The sequence below is a fragment of the Perna viridis genome, chromosome 1, assembly GCF_037379345.1.
Source record: "Perna viridis isolate PV_CMFRI_1.1 ecotype Kerala chromosome 1, ASM3737934v1, whole genome shotgun sequence".
NCBI lineage: Eukaryota > Metazoa > Mollusca > Bivalvia > Mytilida > Mytilidae > Perna > Perna viridis.
Window position 1 is genome coordinate 62,821,504 of NC_142445.1, and position 18,259 is coordinate 62,839,762.

Below are 18,259 nucleotides of genomic sequence, written 5' to 3' on the forward strand. Positions count from 1 at the left end.
TTTGATCCATGGAAAAACATGGCCACTGTTAATAAAAATAGAACATTGGGGTCAGACAGTTGTTTTTCGCATATATCTCCAAAACAGTCTGGTTAAGCCAAATTTGACTTTGATTAAAGTATTCAGCATGATGAGATCTTTCTGTGGTGAAATTTTCATTGTAATCTGAAAAGCCATGTTGGAGTTATTGCCCTTTTTCGAGGTTTTTTGCTATTCTTTAAGGTTATTTCTTTCAAAAATCTTCTCCTCTGACACTACTTAACCAATTGGAATCAAACTTGGTATGAAGTTCCTTGGTGAATTCTGCATGGAATTTTTGATCCATGGAAAAACATGTCTGCCGTTACAAGAAATATAACATAGGGGTTAGTCAGTAGTTTTTATCATATATCTCCAAAACTGTTAGGTTTAGCCATTTTCTGATACGTGATTAAAGTGTTCAGCATAATGCGATCTATCTGTGTGAAAATTTTCGTTTTAATCTGTTAAGCCATGTTGAAGTTATTACCCTTTTTCCACTCTTTTTTCTATTTTTAATGATGTTTCAAAAAAAATCTTTTCCTCTGACACTACCACACTAATTGGAACCTAATTTTTTATGAAAGTTCCTTAGGGTATTTTTCATAGAATTGATGTAGGGATTTTTGATCCATGGAAAAACACGGCTGCAGTTACTAAAATAGAAGAAAGGGGTCAGTCAGTAGTTTTTCTCATATATCTCCAGAACTGTTAGGTTGAACCAAATTCTTTCAGTTGCTGAAATGATCCTTATTATGAGGCCTACAAAAGTCTCTGCAGGATCAAAGTTGTTGGACGACTCCTTGTTAGAGTTATTGCCCATGAAAGGCAATAAGTGAGCAGTTTTCAGCCGATATCGTTAAAACTATAATAGATAGAATGAAACTATTGTTTGATGAAATGATCCTTATGATAAGACCTACCAAAGTCTTCTTGCGTCAAAATTGTTGGACAACTCCTTGTTAGATATTGCCCTTGAAAGGCAAAAAAATAACCAGGTGAATGTTTCAGGCTCCAGGGATTCTCTTGTTCCACACCTAACAGGTTTATGAACATGTTTTTGTTAATGCTATTATATAAGTATGGGGCTTTGTATATATATATATATATATATATATATATTAACCAAGAGGCTCCCAGGAGCCTGAATCGCTCACCTGGTATAATTTCAACTAAAAAACAACTTTCATTGAGTTCTATACAGTAGTTTCTGAGGAGAAGATTTCTGAAAGTAATAACAGCAAAAACATCCAAAAAGGCAATAACTCCAACATGGGTCGACAGATTTTCACCAAAATTTGACCACAGATAGATCTCATCGTGCTGAATACTTTTACCCTATGTCAGAATTTGATTAAACCTAACGGTTTTAGAGATGTATGTTCTATTTTTGGTAACAGCGGCCATGTTTTTCAACCGATCAAAAATCCAAATGGTCATTTTATTAAGGATACCCTACAAAACCAAAAAAAAAAAACCAACTTTCATTAAATTCTGCTGTCTGACCTCTATGTTCTATTTTTAGTAATGGCGGCCATGATTTTTATCCGATCAAAAATCTAAATGGTCATTTTGTGCAGGATACTCTAAGGAACAGTCACTGTAAGTTTCATGCAAATCTATTCAGTAGTTTCAGAGGAGAAGATGTTTGAAGAAATAGCTAATGACAACGACGACGGAAGCCAAGTGAATGCAATAGCTCACGTGGCCTACGGCCAGGTGAGCTAAAAATTCCTTATGGTTTTTGTTGTTGTTGATGTTTGTTTCAACATTAAGATGTCTATTACAAAATCTGTTAATGGATTAGAAAGACGATATATGTAGCTTTTACACCTTTTGTACAGTTTTTTTGCAGTTGGATAAAATATCATTGAAAACTGAATTTAAAAAGTCAAATACAACATCGTTGACATTTCTGGTCATTAATTAGTTCACTATGCATACAGTGGCTAAAAGTAGAGAGATCGAATTGTCCTGCTTTTTTTCACATTTTTTTGTACAAACTTAAACACCAAGTTGAAGTTATAACAATTACACTCATTTCTGGCTATATGTAAAAAAGTAACATTTAAAATAAAAATTGCTTCTTTCAACTGTACCAAGAAAGTATAAATTGGGAATTAGTCACTCTACAACCAGCCAGAGACTATTAGCCACCAGTTAAAGGTGAGACTAATTTTGACAAGCCTCAGAAACAACAAATATACAGGTTTGCTATAATGAGCATCACATTATTCCCTAAGCTTATCAGAAATCAGTATCCACAATACAAGATTAACAACAGATGGTGCAGGTTTGAACAATTTGATAGAACCACAACCCTCCCCTTCGTCTTGCAAACAACAAAATACATTATAATTGTTGTTAAAACTCAATTCAAAAGAAATCTGAATCCAGTGTGAAAATAGGAAACAAACCAAGCATTTGATCAATTAAGAATAGATTAAACTTGAACCTCAGTCAGTCATAATCTGTCCTATTTTAGAGTTTAGCAAAGAATGAAATCTTTAATTATACAAGAAAAGCATAACACATGCCATGCCAACAGTTAGATAGAATAACTGTTTAAATTCAATATAAAGGGCATTTGTTTCAAATGATTTTCACTATCTTGAATTATAAAATTGAGTCATTAAGTTCAAGATCAATCTTAAAGCAAAATCTTGGATAGTGAAAAACTTGTGAACTGTGTATTGTGTTATTGTAACTTGAACACTAGGAAGTAAGAAATCAAACCTTCATTCCAAAAGATACTATTATTAATGACTATATCCACATTAACTTATGTAAATAAGTCTATTTTATTTGAGTATGTTATTTTCAAATGTTTTATAGATTTTACTAAATCAGTAATCAAGCCATGATTACAATGTTAATAATAAGTTTGACTTGATTTATTTCTCTCGTGGGTAAAAGTGTTGAAGTCATTAACAGCATTTAGTAAAACATGTCTAGATGAGGTATGGTTTAGATTGTCTAATCTGGAATACAATATTGAATCTAAGACCATTACAGCAAGGCAGACAAATTGCAGTTTTAAATGTATCAGGAAATCCAGCTACCAGTTGATGTGGGCCTATCTTGTCCCGTTATTGTGATGGTGTAAAGAAATAGATAATATAACTGGTCATTTATTCACTATAGTTTTGCAATCAATAAAATGTTCCTGAGCAATTAGTTTCCCTATTAACTTTGGACATGTTGGACATCTTTATTCATGTTGTGTAATAAAGCATTAATGTATTGATTGATTTATTTGCATTTAAATAGAAGTTGTAAGCCCTTTAATGTCCGTGATGTCTTTAATAGACAATAAACTATGATACTTGCTTGAGTATTATTGATTTATCAAAAACTCCCATATAGATATGAGGGAATTAGTGTTGATCTTTATAGTTCAAACATGCCATTTCAGAATTTCCGATATATGACGTATTTGATCTAAACTTACTAATGTGAGACAAATGTTCCTGCTGTGGACTTTGTTGTAGCATATTGATGTAAATTTTGTTTCAGGGAAGGATACAAAGACAATAACAGGACACTGTCTTGATATAAAACCAATACCGGTATGTGGATGAGGCTTAGAACTGTCATAAAATGTGAGACCTCCCCAATTCAAGCTAAATCTGTTTCTGTGTTTTTGTTGAGTCTGTGCACTGTTGTCTTTATATCGCAACGACTAATTAAAAGAAAAATATTGTAAAACCAGGGAAAAACAATTTTGATTCCAAGCAGGCAACATCCTGGCAATTTCAAAACAATGTAATGTTGGTGATATTTGTAACAAAATGTTATATTCTGTCAGCTGTCATTGACAATGTTATGTCTTACTGCCCTAATAGAATAATGGTAGCTATGTGAAAGTCTATTGGGCTATGATGTACACATTGGGTCTTTTTCTGAACACATTTGAAGTATTTAACATGATTTTTTAAGCATGTGTGTGAAAATAATATTAATGCCTTATTTTTTTTTTGGCTGTATTCAGTAGCTATGATTTTCCTCAATTCTAAATACAGAAATATCATATAATTCAATATTGACAATTTCAAACCCATGAATTGATGATTATTAAATTTATCAACATTTTTGTGGTTTGCATCTTGAAGAGATAATTGCGCCACCAAAGGGAAGGAGAAGTTTATTGATTTTCTATAAATTTAATTTACTTACAATTCTGACATTGCTGTGTAGAAAAACATATTAAGTAAGTCATTTGCAAACAAGATTTTATTTGGCTTTTCATTATAGATTTTTCAGTAGACTGGAGAACTTTTAGGAGAAGCCTAAATAAATTGATCACGTTGACAGATGATTTTTTTCCTGTTATGTACGAGATATTTTTCCTTGGTATTAAAATACTCCCTTGTGTAAAATGAAAGTCACACTTAAAAATGAAATATGTTGAAAATTAGGTAAAATGTCTATTAAGAAACTGTAAAGGTAATGTTAAGAAGACTTTATTTATGTAACCTGGTACCAACAATATCCAGGTAATGATCACAACTTTATTATAACCCGAAAGATTGTTGACTAAAATTAAAGTGATTTCTGAAGAAAAAAACAGCTTGGGTTTAGGGTACGACAAAATTTCATTGTCAAATTTTTTAGGCCAGTTGACACAATGAAAAAAAAAATATTAAAAGGAAAAAAAATTATTCTTGTTTAGAATCAACTTTTTGGATATGTGTATTAAATTTTTTTTATTGTTTTGTACAAACTGTCTGCAAAACATTTTTATGTGATATCACTAATTTGGGATCTGACATTCCGATCCATTTACCTTTATAGTGTTATATTGATGTTAATCAGTTTCAGTTTTCCGGAATACCATCATACTGATTCTCTAAAGGACCAATTGTTATTGATTATACATTGAATATTAGGGGAATTTCTTTAACTATATTACATTTCATAACTTAAGCTGTTATGAGGATGTATTTGCCATGCAGTGATTGACAAAGAACTAATCAGTGAAGATGTTGCAACTGTAACATGTCAGGATAAGAAAGTGGAATTTGACATGTCTGTTAAAATTTATAAGCTGCATTTCAAATATATCTTCTTTTCAAATGGTGGTTCCAGCATATTTCTGTTTTCCTAATGTAATCAACCAAAATTTCCAGCCGATTACTGTACCCCCTACAAAACTCACACACTTACTTTATTACAGGTAAAGTCCAAGGCACAATACATCATAGTTTAATGAAAGATCACCAGTGTGACTTACAACCTGGCACTGCAGTTGTTCTTAGACAGGTAAGGTTCATCATAGTTTAATGAAAGATCACCAGTGTGACTTTACAACCTGGCACTGCAGTTGTTCTTAGGCTGGTAAGGTTCTGGACTTGACTGTTCAACCTGGTACTGCATTGTTCTTAGACAGGTAAGGTTCTGGGCTTGTCTGTTCAACCTAGCACTGCAGTTGTTTTTAGGCTGGTAAGGTTCTGGGCGCTTGTCTGTTCAACCTGGCACTACAGTTGTTCTTAGGCTGGTAAGTGGTAAGGTTCTGGACTTGACTATTCAGCCTGATACTGCAGTTGTTCTTAGACTGGTAAGGTTCTGGACTTGTCTGTTCAAGTTGGTACATGTACTGCATTGTTCTTAGACAGGTAAGGTTCTTGACTTGACTGTTCAACCTGGTACTGCAGTTGTTCTTAGGCAGATAAGGTTCTGGGCTTGTCTATTCAACCTTGTACTGCAGTAGTTCTTAGACAGGTAAGGTTCTGGACTTGACTTCAACCTGGTACTGCAGTAGTTCTTAGGCAGGTAAGGTTCAGGGCCTAATATTACACCCAGGTACTACTGTTGTTCTTAGACAGGTAAAGTATAGGGGCTTAGTAGTATTATTAAATATTATTGAAGTAGGTTATATTTATTTCTTCTGCACAGACATTCATTGTGTTCTATTACTTGTATCAGGAACTGAAAATAGTTTTAAAAAATATGCCCTTTTAGCTTTATTATTATATTCTCATTGTGACATTGTATAAATTTCATAATTTATTGTTTGAAATGAAGAAATGTATCAGGTCTGACCGATCGAGACCTTCCTCTATAAGGTCACTGACAAAAATGAAAATGTAGTATTTTTGCCATTCCTTCTATCAGTTCCCCTTGCAGGTCCAGGTGTTAAAAGAATAGGCCTGCAGCAGCGCTAAGCTTGTCATAAAAGGCGACTAAATAGTGCTCAGAATCCTAGCCGGGGTTAGGGTGCTCTGCCCACAGAGCAACTGGGATGTGTGCCCCAGGTGGTGGAATGGGGTACCCCTGGCATGTTGAATGCTGGGGTTGTCAGGCTATAATACGGAAAACCTGACTGCAAACCATAGTGGTGCACTGTGTTGGGAAAGATGCCACATTCCTCGCACGTTAAAGAACCTTACTGTGGTATTCTCCCGGAGTAGGAACCATTGGGCTCCGTCACAGGAGGCTAAATGCCCCGACCCTACCCACCTCTCCCTATTTCCAGTGGCAATCAAAATTTGTCGACCCCATTGTCCTTGTGTCCCATCCCTTTTTCATTTCATCATCATTTCATGTTCATTTTATCATCAATTTCATGTTCATCGTCTGAATATAGCTGAAATATTGCTGCTCGGATGTTAAACCCCAACAAACAAACAAACCTTCTTTCAGTATAATGAAATATAATGTAAATACTGTAAACAATAGATGTAAACAACTAACAAATAGGGACCATTCCTTTGACATCATCTGATTAGATTTCACCTAATGTTAACTAAATGTTAATTTATTTAAGTACTGTTCTGTTTCTGTTATTTTCAAGTCAGATCAATACCTTCCTAACTAGTCAGCAGTGGGGAACAAAAAACATGTCATGCAAACTAATCAGTGATTTATAGCTCAATATAAACTGGAGGATTGGGAAAATAACTGGTATTTTCAGGGATTATCTGCAAAATATAGAACTTTATTTGTCTTTTCTATTCATGACTGAAGTGTGAAATTATCGTTGTTTATTCATGGGGTCTTTCAGTGATGGCAAATTAAGATAAAGTTATCAAATAAATCCTTCTTTTGTTGATGGCCTGGGCTGTTGTTAGATGAATTACTAGTTATATTTACATGGAAGTTAATTTCATTATGCTGCATAGAAAATGAATATTGATATGTTGATAGTTTGAAGAAATAGGGGACTTTTAGTTTTCTACTTCATTGTTATTTTTATTGAATCTAACATGTACGTTTTGTCAACTTTAGCTTCAATGTCTTTATTTGTTTTTTGATTTTTCTTAAGTTTTGATACTTCCATGTTTTGGTAGCATTATTTCAAAAGATATCCTGTTTTAATTACAGTATCATATTATCACACTTCAAACCTTTAAATTTCTGATAATTTTACTTTATTGATAAAGATTTTTCAGTTGAATATTCCTGTTGATGAACAAAGATTAATGTTTTTTCAGTATCATTATAATCTATCAAGCATCTTGTGCATATTTAAGAGTACTAATACATGGTTAATAACCTATCCATCATCCTTTGCATGATATTTAGGAGTACTAGTACATGGTTAATATGTGATAACCTATCCAGCATCCTTAACATAATATTGAGGAGTACTGGTACATGCTTAATACATGATAACATATCCTGCATCCTTTACTTGTTATTTAGGAGAACTAATACATGCTAAATATATGAGAACCTATCCTGCATCCTTTACATGAGACATGTATTTAGGAGTACTGGTACATGCCTAATATGTGATTATCTATTCAGAATCTATTACATGATATTTAGGAGCAAATAATTATACACAGGTTCAGCGAAATAGTTGCCCCCACCCCCTGCATACACTGCCAATAACATAAAAGTAAACTGAAAGTGAAAACAAAACAATGCATCCAGAGGCCAAAAATTCCTTTCTTTGGACAGGTGCAAAAAAATGTGGCAAGGTCAAAGTACTTTGGCCTGATCACAACCCTCTCCCTTTTAAATTTGGCCACTGTATTAGTGCACAATTAGACACACCTAAAAATCAGTTCAAAAAAGTCTTAGTCTCTTATTAAAACAGAAATAAAGAAACTGATTGTATGTTGCAAAAATGAACAAACAATGGACTACTTGCAGTTAACTGACATACTAGCTCCAGACCAGTTTAAATGCACAAAAAGTTATGCTCTCACTGTAGGTAATATCAATCCCAATGCTTCGCATGTGGGATTGAGAATCATGGTACTTCATATGTCATACAATAAGTACACATGCAGAAAATTGCTTTTAGATTTAGTGTGTTAGTTTCTATGTAAAGACCCCATGAGCCAATCAATGTTACTAGTACATGTAATACCAAAAAATGCCATCTTGAATGATTTGACAGCAATATCATGCCTATATCCCTTAAGAATAAGCCTTTTCAATGGTTTAGTTAACTTTTTGGATGAATATTGACCTTTCCATGCTTTTTGAAGAATATTTCCTTTAAATTTGTAATCCTTCACTTGATATTTAGGAGTACTAGTACATGCATATATACTAAAAACTTATCCAACATGATTTTCATGATATTTAGGAGGACTAGTTCATGCCTTAGTAATTGTAGTGGCTTCTACACTTCTATAAGTTTTTACTAAGACTAATTGATTTTTATCTTCTGGCAAGCCGTTAGACTTTGACTTGAATGATGGTGCAAACAGTTTGCAAGCAATGTTCCACCATTCAAATGTATATTACTTCCTTAATAATGGTTTCCCCTTTGTTGTCGTTATAACAGAGTTAAAAGAGGCCTTTTGATGTATAGCTTGTGTTCTGATTGAGTTTTGTAAACAATGTAAGACTATGTAAGAAAGACTTCTAACACAAAGTATTGATTTATATGTTATATTTCTAAATAGAAACATAAAAAGGTTGTGACAATGTAATTATACCATTAAATTGGTGCACATCATTGATTATTCTCTGTTCTTTGTCCTTTCTGTAAGGAAAAAGAACAGGTAATGCATCTCAATTGATTTTACATGTTACCATCTTTTTTCTTCAGAAAAGAATGTTAAGCATGTCAATATATGTAATTCGAATCGTCTTTTAGAAACTGAAAAGGACAAATCCATATTGGCATTTAGTGGCAATGCATGTAGTTGTACCATTAATTTCGTTGTGTGTCTTAATTTTGTAAAAAGAACAAAATTGTAATAGGAAATTAAAATTTTTGTTTCAACCTGATAAAACCATGAGCCTTGAACCGTAAAGATATTGGACTGGAATAGTGATAGGAACTACAAACCATTTCCAAAATAAATATAGAAGATTTGTGTTAAGGTCATATTATCCATCACATCAATAGAAGGGGGAGGGGCACATTGTTTTGTCTTGTAGGTCTGTTTGTCTGACCATCTCAGTTCATGTTTTTTTTCTTTTTTTACTATAAAATAAAGTTTGGGGTATATGAGAAATTCCCTGTTCATCCATTTCAATTCCTCAATTTCTTGTAAGCAGATCTCCTTCACTGCTGAAGAGATTTGATGAAATTTAATAGGAAGATAATGCATCATATTCAGATGTTCACCAGAAGCCCAAAAGCACAGCTCTTCCTAAGCCCAGACACGATCTTCTTTCTATTTGAACAGGAATTCCTTGTTTTTAATCTGAATTTTTAGTATAAAAAATAGATTTTTTTTTCTGGCAGTTAACAGAAAATGGATAGATATGGTTATTTAGAATTATTTATTCCAAGTAAATTTTATATAATTTTATATGATCATCATACCATTGGCAGCCTTATTTTCTAAGCTTTATGATTGTATGCAACTTTTAGAACATGTTTGTCCTTGAAATTCACATTTAAACTTTGAAAATTACTTTTTTAACATGTTAAGTAATTGAAACTTTAGAAGTGGTTAGTGAGACTTAAAGGTTTACATGTTAAACCAAAAATGCAACTCATTCTAAGTGGCAGCCACTCAAAGAATTTTGATAAAATTTTATAGGCATCATATGTATGTGCATGAAGTTATATATGTATAGTCAGAGGAATCAAGAGGAAGGTAATCCAACTTAAAGGTCTTTACATATTAAAACATCGTATGTGCAAATCCTCATGTACAACTTTAGGGATTTTTATCGAATTCTATAGGAAATTTGGGCATGATATGTAGATTTGCATGAAGGAATACAAATATTGTTGGAGGACATCAAAGGGAGATGTTCTAACATTTAAACTTCCTGGGGTATTTTCTTTGTGAGCTTGCTATTGTTATTATTTATTTTTTTTTTTATTTGAATGAAACTTTACACAGGCATTCAGTACATTAGTAGATTTGCAATGTCTTTGTAATTTTTAGGAGGGTGATAAAGCTAGAACTTGGATTGTCTTTATTATTCATACATCCCACCTGGTAGTCCTTTCAAACATAATTTATCATCTGCCTTTTTCATTTTTATGCCAATTATGCTTTCATTCTTGTGAATTTTTTCAAGGATTTTAAAAATATACTAATAAGGAGCTGTGTATATTTTCAGGTCAGCATGATAAGTCCATCAGCAAGGAACCACTATCTGAATGTAACACCATCTAATATTGTAGCGATTTATAGCAACTCTTCCAATGGATTGAGAACAGTCAAGAATTTTGCTGAAGATAAACTTTTGAGTTCTGCTCTTAGTAATATTGAGCCTTACTTGACTGAGGAGAATAATACCAGGAGACTATCAGGACTAAATAGTCCAGTGACTCCTCAGGTAGGTGGTGGACCACGACCTAGACTTAATTCGCCACAGTCTCTACTAGTTACACAAAATCAAAGACCAACATTTACTCCTGGACCAGTTCAAGCTTTAAGCTCTGGAACCTATAGTTCAACAATACGGACACCACAAAGTGTCAAACCTGTAAATAGTCCTCAAGTACCTGGACAAAGGCTTGCTTTTGTGAGTGGACTAAGTGGAAACTGTAATTTTGGTGCTAATGGTCCACCATTTAGTACTCAACAACAACCTCTCACTCAAATTCCACAAAGACCTCCATCCTCTAACAAATTTAGATTTATAAAAACTCCTAGTGTTGGAAATAGTGCCATATCGACATCTTCCCACAATAGTGCAATGAATATGTCAAATGCCTGTAGCATGAATCATAACAAATCAGAATCAACTCCTTCAATGTACACCAATGGTGCTAACAAACAAGTCTTTAATAGAGATAACTCACAGACTAGGCCATTTGTTTGTACAATGAACTTAGGACAGAAACCATCTTTTAACAGAAATATTTGCTCTACAGACTTCTCAACTAATAATGATACCCTTTCTGCCAAGTTAGGTGGTAATAATTTTGATAATCAAGTATCATTGAGACCACCTCTAGTATCTCCTAGTGTCCAAACAACAAGACAACATGAGCCAGCAACTATAAATACCTGTAGCAATGGGTCGGCTAAAAAAAGCTTCAAGTTTAAATCATCAGAATCTAATATATCACCTGAGAACAACAGCTTACCTGGCACTACGTCCTTAAGAGAACCACCAAGACCTTTTCTAGAGGCTGAATCTTTATGGCAGGATGGTAAGTTTTGATCAGAGTGGTAGGATGTATGATAGAATTACATGTCTGCTGTAGGCAGTGATTTGTCGCCTTATTATACCCCACCACATGAAGTTCTAACATATCATGTGATACCCTCTGAAAAGTTGCCCTACAGTTTCCAGATGATAACTTGAGAAAGGATCAATGATATTTTTTTTTGAAAATTTGCACAGTTGTTAAGTACCATAAAATACAGGTCAAGTCAATTTTCAGCATATTCCAAAATGTAGTTTTCGAGTAGAGCCATTTTGAATATTTTGCCATCCCCCTTTTTTCACCATTATGTACCAGGATATCACTTAATGTTCTATTTATACTACCCAATTTTTTTAAAGTGTCCCTGCCTATGAGTTTTGTTAGAATTCTTGTGCTTGGCAGAATCACAAAATTCTGGGAGAAACTTTAATTTTGAGGAATTTTGCATTATTTTGAGCCAATTTTGCATGGAAGCAAATTATGTGTGTAAGGAAAAATGCTGAATATTTTGTGCATAATTTCATCACAGAGTTTTGGAGTTGACAAAATTAAAACTAAGGATTTTCCAAAATTTTGACATTTTCGAGGCAGAAGTTCTCATGAATGATTGTAAAAGCAATTTGTATAGGTAACAACGGTCAATACAATACACACAAAACTTGTCTCCTAAAAATCAACAAAACTTTCAAAATTGACTGACCAAAACACAAACAAAATTGGAAAAGAACATAAATCAAATACAGCAACTTTGTTATATACTTCTCCTGATGAAAACTTTGTTATATACTTCTCCTGATGAAAACTTGCTATTTGTTTTATAATCTGCTAAGACTATTACTGCTGGTACATTTTCCATGGAAATTTACAAACTAACTTTTTTTTGTATTATCTCACACAGATGAGATTTTACTGATTATGATATGTCTTTTCTCCAGACACCAAAGTTGTCATAATTTGTCTGCTATGATATAGATATGGTACCTAAAAAACTAAGAAGAAAAAAATTAGATGAGAATTATGTAACAATGTATGATTTCTGTAGTATTCTTAAGAGATGTAATCTTCAAAAAGTAAATTAAAGTCATTTCAGAAATAAAAGAAATTGAAGCATTTCCACTCAAATAGAGTTAATACCATAGTAAAAGATTTGTCTGCATTATAAAAGAAGTTTGGTAATGGCCTTGGTTGCCTAGATATTAATGATATTCATCAATTTTCCATTCTTGAGATTTTCTTTAGATGCCAAGTTTACCCCTGATGGTCTGTTATTGATGTAGAATTAAGACCACTCTTGTGAGACCTTGTCAGATGCATATGAGTGACAAGGAATATTATTAAGTTGTTTTTTTTTGTTTTTTTTTGTCTTCATGGGAATTTCTTGTTTTTCATATAGTATTATTTATGAAAGGAGTGGCAGTAATTAACCAAATTACAAGAAAGTCAAACATAGGTTATTTGGATTATTTTTACATATAAATTGGTTGTTGGTGAACTTTTTGTACTAAAGGGTTACTCTATGGTCATGAATGAAGAAATAATAAGGATTATTCATTTAGAGTTGGAGCCTGGAAAACAGGCTAAGGTTGTTTTTGTCTGTTGCTTCTGTATACCGTTATAGTAAAGATTTTAGCTGAGAAATGTTAGACAAGAACAAAGCAGCCAGTGTGGACTGGATTTGTGAGATTTTCATGCCTTGAAAGACATGAAATTTGTATAAACATGTACTACAATGTTTTACATTAAGTCATTTTATTATATTATTTCTTTAATTTCTGTTATATAACTTCAAGTTTTCATGCACTTAATGCATTCATTTATCAACTGCATGAGTTTTAATAAGGAATTACACTTCATAGTATGTTTAAGTCGATTCTAGAATTTTTAAGACTAACTAATACATTTAATCATGTTTCCAACTTTTAGCTTTAATATAAAAAATGTAATATCATTTTGTAATTTCAGATCTGAGTGATGACTTGTTATCACAGCTCTCAGAGGAGATGATTTAGCTCTGTAGATGAAAAGAGACTCGAAAACAATCATGCATCTTGTATAATTATCAATCTTTGAAGACTATTAATGTATTCATATTCATTTAACAGAGTTATACTTTTTAAGAACCAGTCCATAAACAATTAAGACTTTGCCAATGGTATAGGTTATTCAAGGTGCAGGAAAAAGTAACTGAACACATGATGATCTAAATATTCCTTTTTTCAGAACTATAGTCCTTTTTATATACAGATCTCTATTTTGGAGGGAAAAACTAGCATTTCAATCAACTAAATCCAGAATAATAATTCTTAGAAAGTGCTAATTTCATATATGATCTATATAATAGAATTCATATTGCACCAACTGAACAACAAACGAAGACTGGATATATGTCTGTAACTATTTCTAAATAAGAAATAAAAGTAAATTTGATGGGATTTTGACATTCATGAATCACTTCCTGTCTAATTTTTATAAAGACTATGAAACAGTTTATTACGTCTTGCTACAGTGAAACCTATCCGATTAAAAACCAATCTAATTAGAATTACGACAACCTTAATGCTGAATTTTCTTGAAAACCTTCAGAATCTGACTGAAATTAGATTAAGAGAGTTTAGTACTAAGGGTTTCTATCATCAGTTTTTTTTTGTATTGATTTTTTAAAGATTACTGTTGATAAACTGATTTGAAAGGCAAACTAAATACACTTTATTTGATTTTGGGGGTTATGGACCCAACCGTTTTTTTAATAAGGAGCCAAAAAACCATTCCATACAAATCAACTTTGTAACTCAAAAGCATATGGATGTGTAATTCCACAATATTTTATATCACAAAGGTTAGACTGAGATTGATTTTTGATATCAGACTTGCACCCATAAGGAATAAGGGGCCAAGAAGGGACTAGAAACAATAATTTTCTTGATTTCTGGACAATTACTTGACTATTGTGAAATGGATTTATTTAAAATTGTACCACAAGTACCATACCACTAAAGGAACTCTAGGATTGATTTTTAGGGTTATGACTTGAGCTGTTTAAGAATGAGGAGCATAATAAGGAACAGAAACAAGCATTTCATGATGTTCAAACATTTACTTAAGTAGATGTGAATAGATCCCTTTAAATTGTATTACAAAGTACTGAGAGATATTTTTGGGATTGTGACTTGAGCTTAATTAGTGTATACATACATCTGTATTAACCAAAGTCAATAAAACTGTAGGTTATACAATTACAAAGAATGTTAATTCAATACATATTAAATAGTCAGCAGAAGGTTATGTTGAGAAAGTTATACGGTAACATGGCTGATCGTACTTTCATAGCTCGAAATATAAATTTACCCAAATTAAAAAGTTCTTTAACATTACAAGAACTCATAAATCATAGATAGTTTTTTTCCAATAATAAGGTTTAATAAAATACGACCTAAAACCACGATAGAGAGGACATTTTAACGCAAAATGCATCTCATCGTCGATGTCATCTTTACAAAATAAACAGTCTATTGTTTCTAGAGATGGCGGAAAATTGACCGCACTCAATAGCTAAATTATGACTGCTAAGTCTCAACTTAGTAATACATTTTTTATATACATCTGGTATAGGTTTACATAAATAAAATTGAAGGCATAAATTCTGAACCATGTATTGATAACTAATACATTTACTTGAACTTCTCAAGAGACTATCAAACTCTTGTATCTGACAATCATATAAACGTTGTTTGATCAATAAAAAAAAAAAGCATTGCAGACCTTTGAAATATCACCAAGACCTATTCTGAAAAACTCATTCTTGATCAAATGCAACCAATTAGTGCTATTACTAGAACATTTCAACAACTGTTCATATAAATACATAATTTTTCAAAATACAATTTGAAGTACATAATAATTTGAACCAGTATTTGAAAATTTTGCACTTTCTAGTATACAACAAGGGCATTCTGTCTAGTTCATAGTAAACCATCATGTTAATGTCACCACTTGAGAATTTTGAAATTATGAAAAAAATGTGTATATTTGTCCAAATATGAGCAAATAAAAGCCCGGAAATCCTCTCCCCTTTTATAACTTTTAAGTCGAAACCCCCTTCCTTTATAAAATTTCTGGGTCCGCCTATAATACTAATTAGCCAAATTCCAAAGAAAATAGAACGTTAATGGTAAACTAACAAACATCCGGACTCATTCAAGTGGATAATAATGTAAATTTGTTGGGATATGGCACCGACTTCTATGATATTTTTAAATAAAAAAAAATCCTGGTCCCAAAGGCCTGTGCCTTTTTTCATAAAAAAGTGCGAATGTGGGAGGTCGTGAGTTCGGCCCATGACTAAGTCAAACCAATATGGTAAGCCGTTGTGGAATTTATTCCCCATATATTGATATCAATAAATATTTATCAGCATGTTCATAGATTATTTATTGATATTGATAAATAGATGAATTAGTAACATGTTGATAAATATTTAATAAATTCCAGAACGGCTAGCCATACACCAAGTGACGTATAAATTGGGCACTGCTTTTCCGCAAATCACCAGTACAGAGTGACGACTGGTTTGCTGGAAGTCAGAATATCTGCGAGTAGGGTGGCATGCCTACCCTTGGACTTGTGCTTCTGTGAGCTAGCACAATAAAAATCCAACTGAGCGTGTAGGACTATTACGAAGCTGGACTGTTCGATTGGTAATTCGTTTTCGTCCCATAGGACGTTGAACAATAATAAATCAAATAATTATTCATAATTATGGGCTGATTTCTCGACTTGGCAACTTAAAAAACTCTAAGCAATTTCCATGAAACTTTTGTGGGGTAGTTTATTTTATTTCTAACGCTTCATTGCTTTAAAAGGCAAGTTTTCGGGAGAAAAACAGATTTGATTATTAGTTTGATTAAAGCAGCCGTCAATTTTAAACCCAATACCTAAGTACTAACTTCTAGTAATTAGGGTGGGCAATAGAATAAGTTGATTGTTCAACAGCGCCTGAGAACAGACAATAATCTCATTTAAGACCATTCAGAAACACAGTACCATGAAAAACTGTCAAAAGAGTCTACAATTGTCATATTTATGCCTATGTACCTTTAAAGCTAAAGTTATCCTGCACTTCATACCTTTGTTACCGTTTTATAGTAAAATCTACCATTAGTGATATGTGGCTCGGGATGAGATATCCGACAGTGGCACGAGTAAATAAGTTTGAAGCAAAAAAATTCCAAAATTGACCTGTTAGAACTGTTTTTTAATCGACTCATCCATTCTCGTTATATTGTTACTTTTATTATTTTCGTGCACATTGGCTATCAAACCACAATCGTTTGAATTTAGTGACATGCACACACACACATATATATGTCTCTTATTTGTATGGAAGTCTATTTCTGTCATCGTGATAAACATAAGTCGCGAAAAATTATCTGGAAAAGTCGTGATGATTTGGGTATTTTGTCGACATAGATGACAATTTTATCTCAAAAAGTCACGATAATTTTTCGCAATAGTTAAGATTATTGTGTCGACCGTTCGATATAATTACATGAATTTTCGCGACTTTAAGGGAACCGACGACAACTTGTGCCTTTGACATAAAATATTTTCACGATAAATTATGACAGTTTTATACTAATACAACGACTTTATGTGCTAATTATCATGACAAATCGTAATATATTATCTCAACTGGTCGTAAAAGTTATGATATCTGTCGACATAAACTATCGCAATCTGAGAATTGAAAGTTGTGAAAAGTAGTGTTCACAACAAAACATGTGAATTGCGATATATAATGTTGACATTTTCGTGAATTAACTTGACTTATTGGCTTAATATCTCGACAAAAGCTAGTTTTTCGTGGTAAGTAACGATAAATTATCGCGAAATTTCGCGTTCGTCGAAATAATACGCCAACAATTCAAGTTATTTCACAAAAAAGTCAACATGATTTATCACAATGCAAAAATTTTGTAGCTGACACTACTTGGCATTTTCATAACCTTAAACTATAAAATTGCGATAGTTCATGTCGACATATGTTCACGACAAGTTGAGATAACTTGTCTCCATTTTGTCACAATAATGAGCTCTAATGTCTTGATATTGATAAAAAGCTATGCTAAAATATTTATGTCGGCATGACTCTCTATAAGTCGTGATAATTAACTCGAACGGTCGACATATTTATCTTAAATATCACGAAAAATTATCGTGACTTTTTGAGATGAAATAATCATTTATGTCGACAAAATATCCCAATTATCACGACTTTTCGAGGTAATCTTTCGCGACTTTTACTTATCACGATGACAGAAATAGACTTCCATAGTGATCAAACAATTAGCCCGACTAGTTCGTGTTTAGTAATTATTGACTTCCCTGTACTCGTTGGGCTACGGCATATTTGATAGTGGTTTCGTGCCACAAAGGGGATCAACATGATCTCATGATAGTTTTGGCTCCAGCTTGATGTTTTAGCATGAATTATGCTTGTTGGAAGTATCATGCCTGAGCAGTCCGGAGGTCATTTGGGGAACCAGTTGATTGTCGAAGTTAAAAGATTTTTTTTAAAATATTGAATTGTGGATGTTCAAGAAATTTATAAATGTGTCGATGAATATTGTTATACATACCAATAGTCGTTGGTAATACATTTAAAAATAAGCTATACCAATCGGGGCATCCTTCGGGTTTTTTTCCGGAAAAGACCAG

General features: G+C 32.8%; 1 protein-coding gene across 3 annotated transcripts in view; it reads left to right on the plus strand.

The window, feature by feature from the left end:
• LOC148629779 (uncharacterized) overlaps positions 1–13,977 on the plus strand; it is a 30,114-nt gene extending 16,137 nt beyond the window's left edge. For all 3 annotated transcript variants that reach the window (XM_088557010.1, XM_088557017.1, XM_088557028.1), the window contains exons 7-9: positions 5,195–5,280; positions 10,507–11,548; positions 13,508–13,977. In XM_088557010.1, the coding sequence (XP_088413136.1) occupies positions 5,195–5,280; positions 10,507–11,548; positions 13,508–13,554 (1,175 nt within the window). In that variant the 3' untranslated portion in view covers positions 13,555–13,977. The remainder of the gene's footprint in view (positions 1–5,194; positions 5,281–10,506; positions 11,549–13,507) is intronic.
• The last annotated feature ends 4,282 nt before the right edge of the window (positions 13,978–18,259 follow it).